The following is a 22192-nucleotide window of genomic DNA, read 5'->3' as shown; positions in this document are numbered from 1 at the left end:
GGATGTTGAGGAGCGGCTGCAGGACATTCTGCAGAGGGGAGGGTGGACAGCCAGTAGTCGTGGTCTATATCGGTACCAACGACATAGGTTAAAAAAAAGGGATGAGGTCCTGCAAGGTGAATTTAAGGAGTTAGGAGGTAAATTAAAAAGCAGGACTTCAAAGGTAGTGATCTCAGGATTACTACCAGTGCCACGTGCTAGTGAGTATAGGAACAGGAAAATAGACTGGATGAATGCTTGGCTGCAGGGATGGTGTAGGAGGGAGGGATTTAGATTCCTGGGATATTGGGACCGGTTCTGGGGAAGGTGGGATCTGTACAAGCGGGACGGGTTACGCACAAGCAGGACCGGGACCAATGTCCTCGCGGGGGTGTTTGCTAGTGCTGTTGGGGAAGGTTTAAACTAGAGTGGCAGGAGGATGGGAACCTGAGCGGGGAGTCAGAAGAGAGTAAAGTTGAGAGCAGCAAGACCGGGGAAGACCCAGGGGGAATTTACAATACAAATAGTACAAACAGTTGTTCAAGAACAAGTGAAAAGGAAAAGCGTAGAGCAGCAGAAAGTACTTGAGACACTACAGATGAAGTGAAAATTAGAAGGGTAAGGCGATTAACCCAGCATCAAAGCTGAAGGTCAGGCTAGGGTGTGTGGCCCAACTAAGAGTTCTATATACAAATGCACGGAGTACAAGGAATAAATTAAATGAACTCCAGGTTCAAATTCAAATTGGAGGGTATGACATGATAGCTATTACTGAGACATGGCTGCAGGATGGTCAGGATTGGGAACTGAATATACCGGGTTATAAGGTCTACAGGAGAGACAGGGAAAATGGAAGAGGGGGAGGAGTAGCCTTAATGATTAGAGATGAAATCACTTCAATGATAAAGGAGGATATAACGAGAGGTAAGCAGCCAACAGAGACCTTATGGGTTGAATTGAGAAATGGGAAAGGATTTAAGACTATAGTGGGAATTGTGTATAGGACCCCTGGCAGCAGCTCTGAAGTGCTAAATTGTATAAATGCAGAGATTAGACAAGCGTGTAAGAAAGGCATAGTGGTCTTAATGGGGGACTTTAACCTTCACACAGATTAGGAAAAGCAGACTAGCAACTGTCAGAAAGGTAGTGACTTTCTTGAGTGTATATGGGATAGTTTTCCACAGCAGTATGTCCTAGAGGCAACAAGGGGGCAAGCCATACTAGATTTAGTAATGAGTAATGAACCAGATTTAGTTAACAGCTTAATTGTACACGAACATCTATCCAATAGCGATCATAACATGATCAAGTTCAATGTAGTGTTTGAAAGGAGAAAAAGTGAGTCAGCTGATAAGATTCTAGACATGGGTAAGGCCGACATCAATGGGATGAGACAGAGACTGTCCACAGTAAACTGGGCAAATCCGTTAATGGGTAAACGACTGATGATCAGTGGGAAATGTTTAAAGAAACATTTAACGTGATACAGAATCGGTTTATACCCCTGAGGGGCAAGAACTCTACTGGCCAAAAAAAACAGCCATGGACAACTAAAGAGGTAAGGGACAATATAAGACATATAGAAAGGGCATATAAAAAGGCAAAAAATGGCACAGATCCTGACGAATGGGAAAGATACGAAGATCAACAAAGGGTCACAAAACAGATACTAAGAGCTACAAAAAGAGAGAGTATGAAAAGAAACTTGCAAGGGATATCAAAACCAATACAAAGAACTTTTATAGTTACATTAGGAAAAAGAGGGTGGTCAGGAGCAGTGTTAGCCCCTTAAAAACTGAAAGTGGGGATATTGTCATTGACAATAGGGAAATGGCGGACATGTTGAACGATTACTTTGTGTTAGTATTTACAGTAGAGAGGATAGCATGCCGGAAATCCCAAGAAAACTAATATTGAATTGGGGATAGGGACTCGATAAAATTAACATAAGTAAAGCAACAGTAATGAAGAAAATAATAGCACTAACGAGTGACAAATCCCCAGGACCAGATGGTTTCCATCCCAGGGTTTTAAAGGAAGTAGGTGAGCAGATTGCAGATGCCCTAACTATAATCTTTCAAAGTTCTCTAGATTCAGGAACTGTCCCTCTGGATTGGAAAATTGCACGTCACTCCGCTTTTTAAGAAAGGAGAGAGAGGGAAACCAGGGAATTATAGACCAGTTAGCCTAACATCTGTTGTGGGGAAAATGCTGGAGTCTATAATTAAGGATAGGGTGACTGAACACCTCAAGAATTTTCAGTTAATCAGAGAGAGCCAGCATGGATTTGTGAAAGGTAGGTCATGCCTGACAAACCTGATTGAATTTTTTGAAGAGGTGACTAAAGTAGTGTATAGGGGAATGTCAATGGATGTTATTTATATGGACTTCCAGAAGGCATTTGATAAGGTCCCATATAAGAGACTGTTAGCTAAGATAGAAGCCCATGGAGTCGAGGGAAAAGTACGGACTTGGTTGGGAAGTTGGCTGAGCGAAAGGCGACAGAGAGTAGGGATAATGGGAAGGTACTCACATTGGCAGGATGTGACTCGTGGAGTCCCGCAGGGATCTGTCTTGGGGCCTCAATTATTCACAATATTTATTAATGACTTAGATGAAGGCATAGAAAGTCTCATATCTAAGTTTGCCGATGACACAAAGATTGGTGGCATTGTCAGCAGTGTAGATGAAAACATAAAATTACAAAGAGATATTGATAGATTAGGTGAATGGGCAAAACTGTGGCAAATGGAATGCGAGGTCATCCACTTTGGATCAAAAAAGGATAGAACAGGGTACTTTCTAAATGGTAAAAAGTTAAAAACAGTGGATGTCCAAAGGGACTTAGGGGTTCAGGTACATAGATCATTGAAGTGTCATGAACAGGTGCAGAAAAGAATTATAGAAGTTACAACATGGAAACAGGCCCTTCGGCCCAACATGTCCATGTCGCCCAGTTTATACCACTAAGCTAGTCCCAGTTGCCTGCACTTGGCCCATATGCATCTTACCCATGTAACTGTCCAAATGCTTTTTAAAAGACAAAATTGTACCCGCCTCTACTACTGCCTCTGGCAGCTCGTTCCAGACACTCACCACCCTTTGAGTGAAAAAATTGCCCCTCTGGACCCTTTTGTATCTCTCCCCTCTCACCTTAAATCTATGTCCCCTCGTTATAGACTCCCCTACCTTTGGGAAAAGATTTTGACTATCGACCTTATCTATGCCCCTCATTATTTTATAGACTTCTATAAGATCACCCCTAAACCTCCTACTCTCCAGGGAAAAAAGTCCCAGTCTGTCTAACCTCTCCCTGTAAGTCAAACCATCAAGTCCCGGTAGCATCCTAGTAAATCTTTTCTGCACTCTTTCTAGTTTAATAATGTCCTTTCTATAATAGGGTGACCAGAACTGTACACAGTATTCCAAGTGTGGCCTTACTAATGTCTTGTACAATTTCAACAAGACATCCCAACTCCTGTATTCAATGTTCTGACCAATGAAACCAAGCATGCCGAATGCCTTCTTTACCACCCTATCCACCTGTGACTCCACTTTCAAGGAGCTATGAACCTGTACTCCTAGATCTCTTTGTTCTATAACTCTCCCCAACACCCTACCATTAAGGGAGTAGGTCCTGGCCCGATTCGATCTACCAAAATGCATCACCTCACATTTATCTAAATTAAACTCCATCTGCCATTCATCGGCCCACTGGCCCAATTTATCAAGATCCCGTTGCAATCCTAGATAACCTTCTTCACTGTCCACAATGCCACCAATCTTGGTGTCATCTGCAAACTTACTAACCATGCCTCCTAAATTCTCATCCAAATCATTAATATAAATAACAAATAACAGCGGACCCAGCACCGATCCCTGAGGCACACCGCTGGTCACAGGCCTCCAGTTTGAAAAACAACCCTCTACAACCACCCTCTGTTTTCTGTCGTCAAGCCAATTTTGTATCCAATTGGCTACCTCACCTTGGATCCCGTGAAATCAAGGTGGCTAATGGAATGCTGGCCTTTATATCTAGAATACAAGGGGGCAGAAGTTATGTTGCAGCTATACAAAACCCTGGTTAGACCACACCTGGAGTACTGTGAGCAGTTCTGGGCACCGCACCTTCGGAAGGACATATTGGCCTTGGAGGGAGTGCAGCGTAGGTTTACTGGAATGATACCCGGACTTCAAGGGTTAAGTTACGAGGAGAGATTACAGAAATTGGGGTTGTATTCTCTGGAGTTTCGAAGGTTAAGGGGTGATCTGATCGAAGTTTAAGATATTAAGGGGAACGGATAGGGTGGATAGAGAGAAACTATTTCCGCTGGTTGGGGATTTTAGGAGTAGGGGGCACAGTCTAAAAATTAGAGCCAGACCTTTCAGGAGCGAGATTAGAAAACATTTCTACATACAAAGGGTGGTAGAAGTTTGGAACTCTCTTCCGCAAACGGCAATTGATATACTAGCTCAATTGCTAAATTTAAATCTGAGATAGATAGCTTTTTGGCAATCAAAGGTATTACGGGTTATGGGCTAAATGTGGGTATATGGAGTTCGATCACAGATCAGCCACGATCTTATCAAATGGCGGAGCAGGCACGAGGGGCTGAATGGCCTACTCCTGTTCCTATGTTTCCTATGTATCCAGTAGTTCTCTAACCTTGCAAACAAACAAACTGTCTCCAACCTCCCTTTTTTCTCATCCTTGGATGTGTTGTCCTGTCGTAAATCCATCCATTTTTCCTGCAACTCCCCTGACGCAGCATTAAAATGGCCCTAATCAAAGTCGCAAATGACATCCTATGTGACTGAGGTGTACCATCCTTCCTCATCCTTCTCGGCCTCGCTGCATCCTTTGACACGGTTGACCACACCATACTTCTCTAACATTTCTCCTCTGTTCTTCAGCTCAGTGGGACTGACCCAGCCTGGTTCCAACTCTTAACTATCCGACTGGAGCCAGAGAATCTCTTGGAATGGCTTCTAGTCCCTCCCCACCAACACAGTTATCGCTGGAGTCCCCCAAGGATTTATTCTTGCCCTCTCTCCTCCCCCACTTTCCTCATCCACAAAATATATGAAATGGTAACAGAAATGTAAATTTGGATGAAAACCTAAGAAGAAAAATAAAGACTCTCAAAATAAGTTACTGCCATTGTAATTCTGTGGAGAATTTGATTATATCCTCCATCTAGAAAGTGTAGTAAATACTTTCATCTGCCTGGCTTGACAAGAAACTTATATACATGTGCACATTAAAATTTAATGGTTTAAAAAGAAACAATGATGGAAATTATTCAAAGTGGGAAAATGAATCAAGATTCCATGAAAAGAACTGGGACTTAATGGAAAAAACCAAGAAGAAATAAAACTGAAACCAGCTTATCATTAGATTTAGTTAACTTTTTTTAAAAAAAAGTTTCATTTACAGTTTCTGACCACTGGTACAAAGCAGACAGATTTCACAAAATACATTTTTTTTTATTTTCAAGCTGACATAATAAAGGTTTTGAATGGCATTTATTTCCTGTAACTTGTCCTGACGAATTATCAATCCCACAATACTCCTCTTCTTCCCATCCAGTGACTTAAACAGTACTGAATCGCAAATCAGCAACAACTTGCCTTCATATATATAGCCTTTAACATAGTAAAACGTCCCAAGGCGCTTGCAATAGCTCATAACAGTAATCTTCATGAAACAAAAATGGTACTTAAATAAAAAAGCTTTGAGAAAAATATAAAAACTGATTTATATGAGCTCACATAGTAGTCTCTCTCCCCTTTCCTTCCCCTGCACCCCATCTCTCAAGGAAGTGTTAAGCAATTTCATCTCAGGTCCCTGAAAATGCTGCTCTAACCAGCAAGTCTTTCATAAAATTCAGAGGTTAATCAGAAATAACAAAAAGGTAAAAGACATAGGGATGGAGAAAGGTAATCATGGATTCATAGAATCATTACAGCACAGAAGGAGGCCATTCGGCCCATTGAGCCCATGCCGGCTCTTTAGAAGAGCAATCCCATTAGTCCCATTCTCCCTCTCCTTCTCCTTCCCCGCAGCCCTACAATTATTTTCCCTTCAAATATTTCTCCAAATCCTTTTTGAAAGCCACGATTGAATCTGCATTCACCACCCTTTAAGGCACTACATTCCAGATCATAACCACTCAATGCGTAAAAAAGTTTTTCCTCACATCGCCTTTGGTTCTTTTGCCAATCACCTTAAATCTGTGTCCTCTGATTCTCGACCCTTCCGCCAATGGAAACAGTTTCTCTTTATTTACTTTATCTAAACCAGTCATAATTTGGAACACTTCCATCAAATCTCCTCTCATCCTTCTCTGCTCTAAGGAGAACAAACCCAGCTTCTCCAGTCTATCTACGTAACTGAAGTCCCTCATCCCTGGAACCATTCTAGTAAATCTTTTCTGTACCCTCTCTAGGGCTTCACATCCTTCCTATAAGTGCGGTGCCCAGAACTGGACACAATACTCCAGTTATGGCCAAACTAGTGTTTTATAAAGGTACAACATAACTTCCTTGCTTTTGTTCTCTATGCCTCTATTTATAAAGCCCAGGATCCTGTCAGCTTTTTTAACTGCTTTCTCAATCTGTCCTGCCACCTTCAAAGATCTGTGCACATATACCCCCAGGTCTCTGTGTTCCTGTATCCACTTTAGAAATGTGCCATTTAGTTTATATTGCTTCTTGTTCTTCCTGCCAAAATGTATCACTTTAATCAAAACTTGATCAACACCTTAATCAAATCAAAAATAGTCTATGCATAACCCTGGGATTACAACACTACCTCTGAATCTAGGCCACTTGCGTAAACCACTCCAGCTTTACTATTCCATTGTATAATGTTATGTCTGAAAAATTATGTTGTAGAGTTCATAGAACTACCCCAACCCATCTGTCCATAGTAGTTAACTTGGTAATTTGAGTTTCCTTGTTTTCTTAAAGAGTACCTGGTGCAATAAAATAATTATTTACTCCTGGAACGATCAAATTCTTTTAACTGTATTCACCACAGGCTTCATGTTAATTACTCCTAATTAATGTTTCAGCTTCATCATCTGGGAAACCTCAGTTGTGTTTTGAATCTAAAGCCCACCTTAAAATAATTTCACATCAAAACAAGTACATCTAGCTACTTCACTCGAACTACTTGTCACTGAAATTATGTTATGCAATTAAAATATTAATTTAGCAAGCATCAAAGCAGTCTTTCTGCTGTACCATTTTTCTTTATTCCTCCATTTGCTTGAGGGTAGTTGAGTACAGCCTTTCAATCTGAGCAACATTGTTATAGTCTGAACTAAAAGTAAAGACTGTCTTTGAGGATTATGAATATTTAATGCATTTTAAATTTGTAGCTTATGATCGTTTACATATTAATATTTCTGCCTTCTAATGAATTAGCATTGCATAACTATTTCTTATGTTCTTATGATTGCACATACTCTAGAAGAGTTTGCAACCTAACTTGGTTACACAGAACAGTCTGACAATCATGTTATTTTTCAGTTTACAGCTTAGTAATCTTCAAAGCAAGTAATTTTTGACAGTTAAATATAAAACTTGAACATTATATCTACATTATCTACATCTATATTATCTATATAAATAAATAAATCTAACTTTTTAAAAAAAAAGTGCAACTGCCTAAATAATTATAAATTACCTAGTTTGGCCAGGTCCCGGAGTCCTGATTTCCCCTCCCCATGGTACCCCATGGTAAATTTTTAAAATTTCATTTAAAAAATTTACATTTCTCAGTGCTCACTCAGGCTGTCTTGCAATGGACTTTGTTCAAAATACCACCTTAAAAGAAACAGGCTAGGAAATTGCAGATATATTTAGTCCTAATTTTCAAAAGTTCTCTAGATTCAGGAATTGTGCCTTTGGATTGGAAAATTGCAAATGTCACTGCATTATTTAAGTTGGGAGGGAAAGAGAAATCAGGTAACTATAGAGTTGCTGGATAATTTACACATTAATAATGGCAAGCACCATTAAACCCGCTGTTATTTTGGCAGCAAAATCTGGTCCATGTTACACAATATAATGTTCCTGTCTTTATAAACAGTAAATCAACACCATAGCAGATTTGCTAGGTTTCTTTAAAAATATCACTTAATATGAACAATTCTCCATTGCCTCAAATATTACTGATCAGACAGAAAAGCAGATGAGCTACCAATAAAGAATCAATAGCCATCAATAAGCAATTAGCAAGGAGAAAAAGGAAGACTAATGAAGTGTGTCAAAATACTTTCAAAAATATTTTCAGATCACATCATGGTTCATTCGTAATGAAGATTTTGTGCTAAAACCAAGGTTTTCCAGCATTAAAGACAAATAAAACCTTGAGCAATTCACAAAAAAATCTTCAATCTTACCCGCAAAATTGCCTATGTTCTGTTGCAAATCTATCCAATAAGTTTTGCACCCAGATGCCATCCCTTTCTTAGGGGCTGGGGGCTTTGAATGTTGCTCTTTTTCTGGAACTTGGTTTGTTTAATTTAGCCTTCCTCACAATAATTTCTGGACCTCAGTGTCTGAGTGACCATTCAGGCCTCTGCACACATACTACTTCAGTGTCCAGTGGGTTGCTCCAATTCAGGGGAGTCAAAAATGTTAAGTTTGCTTTCTGGATGCCCGCTCCTAGTGGTCTGGCTCTATTCATGGGCCAGGCTGGACTGCCCCAATTGCTACATCCTTAGCCCAGACACTCACCCTAAACCTTCCCACTACACCCATCCAAAGTTCTCCGCCTGTTCACAGCCCAGGTAGGCTACCCCAAGTCCTCCGCTTTCTCTCTCAGTCTCGGCAGGTCACACCCTAGACTCCATAGTCATTTTCATTTATTTTACATGGAAACATAAAAATTAGTTTTCTCAAATACTTACCACATTGAAGTCAAGATTCTTCTCAATCCATTCCTTTGCATCTTTGAATTCATCATGCATTCCCATAATGTACAATGTATCTAAGGCATCCACTATTGTTGCTCCTTGAATATTACCTACAAAGCAAGATATAGACTGATTTAAGCTTTCTCTCACGTCTCTAGGATAAAGAAAACTGACAGTAATAGTTTCTCCTAAATTATTTAATGTAGGAAGTATTTCTCAAGGTACACAATAAATCCACAAAGGCACACGTGAATATATGGGACAGGAATTAATTTGCCACTAGACAATGGAAAATGAGAAATGACAGAAGTCTTCAACTGTAAATAGTATTACGTCATCTGGATACTTCAACTATGTAGGAACCACAATACTACTTTAGAAAACACTATCGTCACATGCATTAAAATCACGGAGTCCTTCACATTAATTTATGTGAAGGCTTGGGGTAGCAATGGCTCTTCAGCAGCTTCAAAGCAGGCCCAAATGTGGCAAAATCTATACAAGTTTCTCTTATTCTCCTACTGATGATTTTCCTATTTAGTTGTTGTACAACACACTTGTGCAAAAGCACTACAATTGAAACTTCTAGAATGTTTCCAACATATGTACCAATTAAAACAAAAATTCTGAGACTCAAAATTCCCAGTGCAACAAAAGATTTGGTTTTGTTATTCATGAAGGTTTTATCTTTACTGTAATTTAAAAATCAATTTAACTCAAGCTGACAGCTGCTGGGTAGGTCACTGCTGTGCTACAATGCTTTTCCAGTTCTAACACTTAATTTGCATCACAAACTACTTGATGAGTGATACAACTGACAACATAGGTCTAGCATGTACTTTTAATGACAATTATTGCTATTTGTTTCATCTTACGAACAATGCTTTTTGTATTGTCTTTGAACGGCCATTATGTGCCCCTGACCAATGAGCTTCAATATATCCTTGATCCAAAAACATCAGCCGACTCAACCTCTCACTACCGTGCAGTGAAACCTCAGTTATTTGTGCTCCCACCATCCCCATTCTCGGTCACCCGCAAGAATTTTCACCAATAATGGAATACCAGTGAATGTCCGCACTGACAACATCTTTTCTTCAACAATCCTCCCCCCCACCTCCATTGCTAGCAAGATCAGGGTGGCTCTACAACTAACCAGATGAAGATCCACCTCAAAACTCCCCTATGTTTTCACCTGCCTGCCTGCACGTGCAGCCAGGTCCAGAGATCCTACGGACCAAAGGGAACGAATCAAAAACACTCCCAACAACCACGACACCACCCCCGCCCCCCCCCCCCACTTCAGTCTCAGAGGACTATGCATTCATCTCCACTGATCCTATTAGTAGCCTCCACAGCACACTCAGGGATGCTCCTGACTTCAAAATGAACGCAGAACCTACCAGTTCAGGCTCCTGAGCTAGTGAGCGGAGCTGGGGTGGAATTTAACACCAGCTGGTTACTGGTATCTTGATCTATTTGAAAAAGCATATTTTCCATCAATAAAATTATTCTTAATTCACTCTTACAAATGGATCATATTTACAACTCCATTGCTATTATTAATATGGAATTAAACCAGATATCCCTGTATACAATTCCGAAGAACTCTGCCAGTTTCATTTTTGATAAGTCCTTTGTACAAGTTTGTGTATAGTGTGCCATCCCCAACACATGGAAGGCTGATCATTTTGATAAGAAAACCTAACAACTTTTTTTTTAAAAAGAACACACTGGCTGGTGATAGATCTGATAAAAAAAAATGAATCATGAGAAAGTGTTTGGAAAACCTTTTCTGTTTACAGCAGATGAACCGTGTGTCATTTTTATCACTAATTAAATCATCTGGCTCGATTTTCAACACACTATGGGCTAGAAATTTGGGCGTGTAGCACCTGCTGTAGAGGCGTCACGCGGCCACCTGAAGTTCCAAAATGGTAACCGGGATGCATGAGCACGCTTCTAGCGTGACGTGTGCCAAACGTCATCTTGTTAAAGGGGTTTGCGCAGGCGCAGATAACGAATGCCGGCAGCATGTAAAGGAAGGAGAATATGCGTTAGATCAGTATGCAACATTGATTTAAAGGCATAGATACCACTTTGGCACTTAGTGCGTTGGCTGCAGCGTTGTCATAACCACGACCAGCTAAACATGTCCTAGATGGCCTGGAGGACCCCCCCCCCCCCGCCGCCAGCACTATTCAAAGGGACCATGCAGGATTTACAGGTCAGCTGCTGGATCATTGCTTCTAGCTGCTGATGCATTTGTACCTGTTTTCAGAGGTCTCCTATACTTGAATACTAGGACTAGGGGACATAGCCTAATATTTAGAGCCAGGACTTGCAGAAGCGAAGTTAGGAAATGCTTCTACATGCAAAGTGGGGGGGGGGGGGGGAAAGAGTTTGGAACGCTCTTCCGCAAATGGTAGGTGATACTAGCTCAATTGTTAACTTTACGTCTGAGATTGATAGATGTTTGTTATCACGAAATAAACAATGGCAATAAGCAAACTATATTTCTAACCTGCTATAATGAATAATTGCTATTTTAAGGTGGCAAGCCCTATAATTTTTGCGAGGAATGATTGTCCATTTTCTTGTCATTTAAGCAGTTGAAAACAAACTTTCTGAATGATGTTTATGCAGTCACATGTTAAGATGAAGAAACCAGTAAAATAGAACTAACTAGGTATAAAAACAATGAAATTGTATGAACTTCGTGCAATAGGTAAAGCACACTAGAGACACAGGAGGCAGCAGAGCTCTTAAAGTCTGTTGTTCATATCACATCTGATTTCAGCATACAATGATTCAAAGATTCAATGTTCTTGACTCAATAGTAATGGACTGTCACAAGAAATTTCTTTAAAAGAATGTCTTCCGATGTACCAAGTCAGGTGTTGGCACTTTAATGTCCAGGTAAATGGAATTAACATACAGATCAGCCATGATCTAATTGAATGGGGGAACAGGCTTGAAATGAAAAATGAATGGCCTACTGCTATTCCTATGTTCCTAAGCAAGTCACTCCTTGAAGAAAATTCTGAGATATCTGAAAGTCTAAGATATTATTGGATAATAATTAACGTACTAAATGATGCCCAAGTGAACAAATCCTATGTATAACCCAATGAAAAGGTTCCACATGATAAAATGAATAACGAGGCTCTTAAGATATACTGCAAAGTTTTCAGGACCTTAATGCACATGGAAATCATACAAAGACAAAAGAACATGGGTGTACAATGGTCCTGAAAAATTACAAAAAGAATTCAACTTCAAAGGCAGGTGTCTCTGTACCTTTTCCAGCAGACTGAGCAGATTTGAAAACTAGGCTAGACATAATCGATAGGGAGGCACAAGCATCAACTGTCAAGTCTAACTTTCTAAAGTATTGTTGGGAATAACAGTTGTTGATGAAACACATACAAGAGACATCGTAGCCAACTATTAGGCAGACTGTTTTACATGGAAGATGATAATTCCTTTGTAATTCACCATCTAAAAGAACTCAATATTCTATTGAGCAGCAGAACAGAATTAAAATCTTAAGAACAGCATGAACATCTTTACCTGCTGCTCTTAAGTTTCTATTATGAAAGGAGTTTGGAAAATCTCACCCTAGATCCAATTGGGCACATGCCCACAGCAAAGAACTGACCTTAATTCATTAGTAACTGGCAATCTCACTCTGAGGCCATATCATAGCTGATATGGGGACTGGAAAATACAAAACTGGTCCAGTGAAGGAATCTCTTCTGAGCATTGGACTGAGGTATACAGATGAGGTGGACAGAGACATTTAGTTTGCATTTAACTGCACTATACCTGATCTGGAAGTACTTGGGACTGATAGTGGATGCTTGAAATCAAAAAGTGTTCAATTTCCCAACTTTAACATCCCTCACCTTGATTGGCATAAAATTCACCAATAAATATATGTGGAAAAAAAACAACTGGTCTAGTGGGAGAGGATTGTAGGAAATAATTCAATCTTAGGGTTTAATGGGCTAACAAACCTCTCAAGCTTCACTCTTGCAGTATATGAAGTAATCTGAAGCTGTTGATTGCTGCCTTGTAAACCACTTACAACTGTCCAGTATTCTCTATGTTGAATTAAAGCACATCAGATTTCATTTTTAATTGATGAAAGTAATATAACAGAAGTAACTGCTTATAAAAACAATGAAATTATATGAACTTCATATGAACTGGATAAACATGTTAGAGAAACTGAAAGCACTAGGAGCTTTCAAAAGGCTGTTATTGATGTCACATCTGGTTTCATGATGGATCATGAAATGTGCGAGCTCAACAATAAATGTGATTATTGCAAACCTCTTCTCTAGTGGCCAAAAACCACCAGCACCTTTGTTCAAAGTCATCAACTGCAGGGTTAAAATGAGATTCAGAGGTTATATGCAGGAAAGCTTCAATGGGAAATTTTTTAAAATTCTTTCTTGGGCTGTGGGTGTCACTGGCAAGGCCAGCAGATATTGTCCATCCCTAGTTGCCCTGACAATGTGCTGGTGAGCCTTCTGGTAGTAGTTTGATAAAACCAAGGTGGTTTTCTAGGCCACTTCAGAGGATAGTTAAGAGTTAACCACATTGGTGTGGGACAGGAGTCACTAACAGGATAAGAACAGTAGGTTTCCTTCCCTAATGGACATTAGTGAACCAGTTGGGTTTTTACGACTATCCAACAGGTTCATGGTCACTTTTACCGATGCCAACTTTTTATTTGCAAATTACAAATCTTCTTTTGAAAATGTATTATTGTGGGAACATAGAGAGGTAAGTACCTTACTGATAAGTACTTGCTCCTACACTAATATTCCTTTTAAACTATGGATGGCCAACAATTCAATAGACTATTGCCATTTGGAATATGGATACAAACTTATATCCAACAGCCCCAAATAGCTTATCAGCAGGAGTGCAGCATAACTTCTGCAATGCTACAGAGTTTCAGACATCTGAAAGGATTCTGAATTATCATTATTCACACCAACTCAAACCAGGGGAAAAAGTAAGCAGCAGGGCGTAACCAAAGTTTTATAATGCATTCCACAGTGGTTCAAATTGAGTTGACAGAACTAGACTGCGGAACTAGTAAGCTAATAGGAAAAGAAACAAACTGTTCTGCTGATTTAATTCAAATTATTATTTGCTGAAGAGCAAAAATAAACCCTTTTACAATTAAAGTATTTCCATTTTATAATAAATATGAACAAATATGCATTAATATAGCAACTTATGTCCTCAAAACATCCCAAACCATTACACATCCAATTAATTACAAAAAAGTGTAATCATACCCACTAAAATGGGAATGAGCAGTCTTTCTAACGCACACGAGTGTTTCACTTACATAAAGCCTTTTCATAAATGTGAGCAGTACCAGAATCTTAGCAACCAGCATCACAATAACCATGCATGTATGATGGCTGACATCAGTTTGGAAGAGCAGAGGAAACCTATATTTGTGAGCTTAAAGGGACCCTAAGTGAAATGTAGTAACAGCCTTTGTTCCAAAATTGGAATATGAGGCTGGGGAATGTGTAGCTTTTAATGGATGTTGAGAGCTGTTTTGAGTTAGGTGTGATTTTCACCCATGAAGTTCACACCTTACTCAGCAACCACAAACCAATGTCTTGCTAGCCTCTTTTTTTTGGTAAGTACTGTTTCTCAAAATTCATTCATCTATTTTTGAAGGTACCAAGACCACACAAAGTAAAGGAACTTATTTGGCACTTCATGTTTTTAAAATGTATATAAGATAATGGGCCGGATGTTGCTGTGAGCAGTGGCCGTTCGTTAGAAAGTCTATGGGCAAGTGCAAGTCTATGAGTTCTTGCACCACAAGTAACTGTCAGCGGAACAGCCAAATGGCGCGGTGCCCTCTACAGGGCATCTGGGACCTGTGTGAACAGGGCAAGCAACGGTATATCTCCTTAATCAGTCAGATTGAAGAATCGTTAATAACAGCACAGAATCAGAACGAGAAAGTGTAAGTTAGAATAGTGAATTCAATGTCAAATCAGGTACAGAAAATGAAATAAAGAGAGGGTAAGAAAGACTGAATTAAGAGGCAGAGATAGAAGAGTCAAAATTGTAAGGACGTCCGGGAAACCCATACTTCCGGGCTTACCGTCTGGAAATCCCCACCCTCCCCCCACCCCGTTCTCTTCTCAGCTCGATATTAAAATTTACTCCACAGTATTTAGGGAAAAAAAGTTAGCTGCTCTATAGATTTCAGTTGAAAGAGATTCTGTGAACCAGGGAGGTGATCCTCTGGTGAGGTGGCTCTTCAAAGCTATTGGGCAGGATTAACTAGTCAGAACAAGTTAGAAGATACATTATATAAATCCATTCAAAAAGCATTTGGTGAGAGGACAATCCAATTCAACTTTTTAAAAGAGACAAACTGAAAACTGGAAGCCTGTGAAAGCTCTGAACAATTGTGAAATCAAAGGCATGCACATGTCTTAACTCATGGAAATCAACTTACATTCTAAATTAAACATGGGGGAATTAAAGATCAAGGTTATGATTTCCTTTCAATGAAAATCATCAACTTTAGAAACTAATTTCCGCACTATGACAATAGACAACTTTATCTTTTAGTCAACAAGAAAACAAATGACTTCGTATTGGAGATATCTATCTGACACAAGGGCTTGGAATAGTGCAGTTCGCCAAACCAAAAGCTTTGTTGCATATCCCTGACTCTTCAAAAGAATGCAACTTAACTTTGTCAAAGCAAATTTGAGCTTATTCTCAGTGAATTATCAATAAGATCGCTGGAGAACAGTTCTACTCATAAAACTGAAATATCAATGGGGAGCGCTGCTGCAGAGGTGTCATCATACCTGATCGAAGACCGAAACTGCAGACACAATCCAATGGAGCTTTTATAATAGAAAGTCTCAGAATATCTAAGGCTAGTTTCTTTAGGGTCCATTACTGACGGTGCTCTTGCTGCCCGCTGGAGTCATCTATAAAGCCATTTTTCCATGACACTGTAATTGTAACGTTTCGATTAACAGAACATTCAACGCTGTTCATTTGTAATTATCATACAGAACAATCATGGGTCTCTGATTTGCCATTTGTTTCTTGCACAGCAAGAGAAGCAGATTATTCTGCTACCAAATACTCAAGTGGATTTGATGAATGTATTTTCTAATCTATTCTGGACGCAATTACAAAATTGAATCAAAAGCTTTCAACAGATTAAGAATTTAATTTCTCCTGGTTTGCTCAAGTGGAATGTTTTTATATTGTTTCAGAGGTAGCTAAAAGAAAGCAATAAAAGTGCAAAGAATAGTGTAGATCCAGGGGACTGGGAGAGAGACAAAGAACAGCAAAGGAAGACAAAAAAGATTCTAAGAACTGCAAGAAGGGAATACAAAAAGAAACTTCCAAGAGATATCAAGATTAACACAAAAAAGTTTTTACAATTATATTAGAAAAGGGTAGTCAAAAGTAATGTGGACCCCATATAAACAGATGTAGGTAATAAGGAAATGGCAGATTTGTTGAATAATTGCTTTGTGTCAGTCTTCACAGTAGAGGAAGAGGATAATACATCAGACATTCCAGGGAAACTAATAATGAATCAAGGACTGAAACTCGCTAAAGTTAACGTAAGCAAGAAAACAGTATTAGAAAAAATAATGGCACGAAAGACTGAGAAATCCACAGGATCTGATGGTTTCCACACCAGGGTTTTAAAGGAAGTAGGTGAGGAAATTGTAGAAGCTTTAGCCATAATCTTCAAAAGCTCTCTTGATTCAGGAACTGTCCCTTTAAATTGGAAAATTGCAAATATAATTCCACTATTTAAGAAAGGTGAGAGAGAGAAACGAGGAAATTATAGGCCTGTTAGTCCAACATTTGTTGTGGGGAAGTTATTGGAACCTATAATTAAGGACAGCGTGACTGAGTACTTAGAGAAATTTGAGCTGATGAGAAAGCCAACATGGATTTGTAAACGGTAGGTCATGTCTAACGAACCTAATTGAACTTTGAGGAAGTAACTAAAGTAGTAGACAGGGGAATGTCTATGGATGTAGTTTATATGGACTTCCAGAAGGCATTCGATAAGGTTCCACATTAGAGATTGCTGGCTAAATTTAAAGCTCAGGGAATTGAAGGCAGATTATTCACCTGGTTAGGAGATTGGTTAGACAGTAGAAGACAGAGTAGGGATAATGGGTATGTACTCAAATTGGAAGGAAGTCCTACAAGGATCAGTGCTGGGGCCTCAACTATTCACTATATTTATTAATGACTTAGATAACACAATAGAGAGCCATATATCCAAGATTGCAGATGACAAGGATTGGTGGCACAGTAAGTAGTGTAGATCTGGAGCATAAAATTACAAAACAGACATTGACAGATTAAATGAGTAGGCAAAACTCTGGCAGATGGATTCGACGCAGTGTGAGGTCATCCATTTTGGACCAAAAAAGGATAGATCAGAGTATTTTTAAATAAAGGCAGGAAATTACGACAGGAGACTTTTAATGGCCATCAGCATCTCCATGGAAATAAATAGCCCTGAAACTGTTGTTGATAGAAGCATTCCTTGAATTGTTGTGAATGGTTATGTTTATACTTGCATACAATGTGACCCCATGTTTAAAAGAACCCTTCCACTTTCTAACCACGTTAGGGTCATTTATTAAAAAAGCAGATTTCAATGGCAGTAGCACTTCTACATTCAGACAGCAGGAGTGAGCCCGCCGGTCGCCAAACAGCAGGAGTGAGCCCGCCGGTCGCCAGACAGCAGGAGTGAGCCCACCGGTCGCCAAACAGCAGGAGTGAGCCCGCCGGTCGCCAGACAGCAGGAGTGGGCCCGCCGGTCGCCAAACAGCAGGAGTGAGCCCGCCGGTCGCCAAACAGCAGGAGTGAGCCCGCCGGTCGCCAAACAGCAGGAGTGAGCCCGCCGGTCGCCAAACAGCAGGAGTGAGCCCGCCGGTCGCCAAACAGCAGGAGTGAGCCCGCCGGTCGCCAAACAGCAGGAGTGAGCCCGCCGGTCGCCAGACAGCAGGAGTGAGCCCGCCGGTCGCCAAACAGCAGGAGTGAGCCCGCCGGTCGCTAAAACAGCAGGAGTGAGCCCGCCGGTCGCCAAACAGCAGGAGTGAGCCCGCCGGTCGCCAAACAGCAGGAGTGAGCCCGCCGGTCGCCAGACAGCAGGAGTGAGCCCGCCGGTCGCCAGACAGCAGGAGTGAGCCCGCCGGTCGCCAGACAGCAGGAGTGAGCCCACCGGTCGCCAGACAGCAGGAGTGAGCCCGCCGGTCGCCAGACAGCAGGAGTGAGCCCGCCGGTCGCCAGACAGCAGGAGTGAGCCCGCCGGTCGCCAGACAGCAGGAGTGAGCCCACTGGTCGCCAGACAGCAGGAGTGAGCCCGCCGGTCGCCAAACAGCAGGAGTGAGCCCGCCGGTCGCCAAACAGCAGGAGTGAGCCCGCCGGTCGCCAGACAGCAGGAGTGAGCCCGCCGGTCGCCAGACAGCAGGAGTGAGCCCGCCGGTCGCCAGACAGCAGGAGTGAGCCCGCCGGTCACCAAACAGCTGGAGTGAGCCCGCCGGTCACCAAACAGCTGGAGTGAGCCCGCCGGTCACCAAACAGCTGGAGTGAGCCCGCCGGTCACCAAACAGCTGGAGTGAGCCCGCCGGTCACCAAACAGCTGGAGTGAGCCCGCCGGTCACCAAACAGCTGGAGTGAGCCCGCCGGTCGCCAGACAGCAGGAGTGAGCCCGCCGGTCACCAGACAGCAGGAGTGAGCCCGCCGGTCGCCAGACAGCAGGAGTGGGCCCGCCGGTCGCCAAACAGCAGGAGTGAGCCCGCCGGTCGCCAAACAGCAGGAGTGAGCCCGCCGGTCGCCAAACAGCAGGAGTGAGCCCGCCGGTCGCCAAACAGCAGGAGTGAGCCCGCCGGTCGCCAAACAGCAGGAGTGAGCCCGCCGGTCGCCAAACAGCAGGAGTGAGCCCGCCGGTCGCCAAACAGCAGGAGTGAGCCCGCCGGTCGCCAAACAGCTGGAGTGAGCCCGCCGGTCGCCAAACAGCAGGAGTGAGCCCGCCGGTCGCCAAACAGCAGGAGTGAGCCCGCCGGTCGCCAGACAGCAGGAGTGAGCCCGCCGGTCGCCAAACAGCTGGAGTGAGCCCGCCGGTCGCCAGACAGCAGGAGTGAGCCCGCCGGTCGCCAGACAGCAGGAGTGAGCCCGCCGGTCGCCAGACAGCAGGAGTGAGCCCGCCGGTCGCCAGACAGCAGGAGTGAGCCCGCCGGTCACCAAACAGCTGGAGTGAGCCCGCCGGTCGCCAAACAGCTGGAGTGAGCCCGCCGGTCGCCAGACAGCAGGAGTGAGCCCGCCGGTCGCCAGACAGCAGGAGTGAGCCCGCCGGTCGCCAAACAGCTGGAGTGAGCCCGCCGGTCGCCAAACAGCTGGAGTGAGCCCGCCGGTCGCCAAACAGCAGGAGTGAGCCCGCCGGTCGCCAGACAGCAGGAGTGAGCCCGCCGGTCGCCAGACAGCAGGAGTGAGCCCGCCGGTCGCCAGACAGCAGGAGTGAGCCCGCCGGTCGCCAGACAGCAGGAGTGAGCCCGCCGGTCGCCAGACAGCTGGAGTGAGCCCGCCGGTCGCCAGACAGCAGGAGTGAGCCCGCCGGTCGCCAGACAGCAGGAGTGAGCCCGCCGGTCGCCAGACAGCAGGAGTGAGCCCGCCGGTCGCCAGACAGCAGGAGTGAGCCCGCCGGTCGCCAGACAGCAGGAGTGAGCCCGCCGGTCGCCAGACAGCAGGAGTGAGCCCGCCGGTCGCCAGACAGCAGCAGTGAGCCCGCCGGTCGCCAGACAGCAGGAGTGAGCCCGCCGGTCGCCAAACAGCAGGAGTGAGCCCGCCGGTCGCCAGACAGCAGGAGTGAGCCCGCCGGTCGCCAAACAGCAGGTGTGAGCCCGCCGGTCGCCAGACAGCAGGAGTGAGCCCGCCGGTCGCCAGACAGCAGGAGTGAGCCCGCCGGTCGCCAGACAGCAGGAGTGAGCCCGCCGGTCGCCAGACAGCAGGAGTGAGCCCGCCGGTCGCCAGACAGCAGGAGTGAGCCCGCCGGTCGCCAAACAGCAGGAGTGAGCCCGCCGGTCGCCAAACAGCAAGAGTGAGCCCGCCGGTCGCCAAACAGCAGGTGTGAGCCCGCCGGTCGCCAGACAGCAGGAGTGAGCCCGCCGGTCGCCAGACAGCTGGAGTGAGCCCGCCGGTCGCCAGACAGCAGGAGCGAGCCCGCCGGTCGTCAAACAGCAGGAGCGGGCCCGCCGGTCGCCAGACAGCAGGAGTGAGCCCGCCGGTCGCCAGACAGCTGGAGTGAGCCCGCCGGTCGCCAGACAGCAGGAGTGAGCCCGCCGGTCGCCAAACAGCAGGAGCGGGCCCGCCGGTCGCCAGACAGCAGGAGTGAGCCCGCCGGTCGCCAGACAGCTGGAGTGAGCCCGCCGGTCGCCAGACAGCAGGAGTGAGCCCGCCGGTCGCCAGACAGCAGGAGTGAGCCCGCCGGTCGCCAAACAGCAGGAGCGGGCCCGCCGGTCGCCAGACAGCAGGAGTGAGCCCGCCGGTCGCCAGACAGCAGGAGTGAGCCCGCCGGTCGTCAAACAGCAGGAGCTAGCCCACTAGTTGCGAAACAGCAGGGGCACGATTTTAACTTTGAAGTCCGGATGCGTTAGGGGCAAACAAAATCGGGCATTTCTGGAGCGGGAAGGAATCCCGGCTCCTATCCGCCGAAAAACACGCACGATCCAGGCCCATCTGGGTGCGCGCGCTGTACCCGAACCCTAAAGTCTCACCGGCAATTAAAGCCGGAGGGACGATATTTAAGCCAACGATCGAAGTACTTAAAATACTTGAAATCTGCATTAATGTAATTAATCATGCTGGCAAGCGATTTCAACGTTAGTTCAACGAGTTTCCTGTCCTGTGTGAAACACGACATGGGAAACTCGGCAGGTTGCAGGCGGCAGCTATTTGGACATTTAAATCCCTGTTTGACAGATGGGGATAAAAGGTGAGTTATTGCAGGAAGGCACTCATTTCTCTCAGACAAACTTTTGGCTGGGAGATCTTTGTGTTTGGACTGAAAATTCTTGGTTCATATCAGAATTGTTCTGCTTACACATATTTACCTACTGTTTGGACCCCCTCAAACTGACACCATCAGGATTGGCTGCATTCATGAGTACATCCAAGGAGGAGGAACATCACCATCCTCGTCAGGCATGGCGTGCACTTCCACCACTTGCAGCTCCACAACACAAATGCGCACTATAGTAGGCAGCTGCGCAAGAGCAGAGGAGGCAACAACAGAGGGATCGACGTCACAGGAAGCGTGAGAGGGTCTACAGACCGAGGCTCAGCTTCCTGGACCTCTCTGAGGAACGGTGCACATGGAGGCTGAGAGTGAGTCGCCAGGTGGTCGCAAACATCTGCAGCCTCCTTCATGCCGAGCTGCTCCAAGCTGGGCCTGGTGGCATTGCATTGCCCATCGCAGTTAAAGCGATCACTGCCCTCAACTTCTTCGCCTCCGGAACCTCCCAGGGCGCCACCAGTGACATCGCCGGGGTCTCTCAGTCATCTGCCCACAAGTGCATAAGACAGGTCACCGACAGTTTGTTTCACAGGGTGTCCCGCTGCATTAACGTCCCCATGGATGATCTCAGCCAGATGGAGAGGGCAGTGGGATTCCACTCTGTGGCTGGCTTCCCACGGGTACGGGGTGCAATCGATTGAACGCATATAGCAATCCGAGCACCTCCACACGAGCCAGGACTATTCATCAGCAGAAAGGGTATCACTCCATCGACGTGCAGCGCGTTTGTGACCACTGCAAAAGATTTCTTCTCGTGTGTGCCAGATTCCCTGGCAGCTGTAATGATTCATTCATTCCGAGGGAATCCAACATCCCGGCCCACTTCCACGCACCGATCACCCTTAAGGGCTGGCTCCTCGGGGACAAGGGATACTCCCCGCACACGTGGTTCATGGCACCTCTGAGGAAGCCCATCAGTGAGGCACAGCATCGATACAACGAGAATCACATCGCCACCAGGTCTGTCACTGAACATGCGATAGGACTGCTGAAGATGCGATTTTGGTGCTTCGATCGTTCTGGGGGAGCGCTTCAATACGTACCAGCGAGAGTGGGTCGCATTATCCTGCACAACATGACGCAACAGAGAGGCCCCATGCCCTCATCCAGCATCCACACTGAGGAGCAGGAGGACCAGGAGGAACCCATGGGCAGAGCA

General features: G+C 44.5%; 1 protein-coding gene across 1 annotated transcript in view; it reads right to left on the bottom strand.

Moving 5' to 3' along the window:
* The window catches only part of man1a1 (mannosidase, alpha, class 1A, member 1), a 427764-nt gene that overhangs the window by 249469 nt on the left and 156103 nt on the right, over window positions 1-22192 (bottom strand). The window contains exon 3 of the mRNA XM_067984671.1: window positions 8901-9016. Coding sequence (XP_067840772.1) covers window positions 8901-9016 — 116 coding nt within the window. The remainder of the gene's footprint in view (window positions 1-8900; window positions 9017-22192) is intronic.

The sequence above is a fragment of the Heptranchias perlo genome, chromosome 5 (assembly GCF_035084215.1).
Source record: "Heptranchias perlo isolate sHepPer1 chromosome 5, sHepPer1.hap1, whole genome shotgun sequence".
NCBI lineage: Eukaryota > Metazoa > Chordata > Chondrichthyes > Hexanchiformes > Hexanchidae > Heptranchias > Heptranchias perlo.
This window is presented reverse-complemented; position numbering and strand designations above follow the sequence as displayed.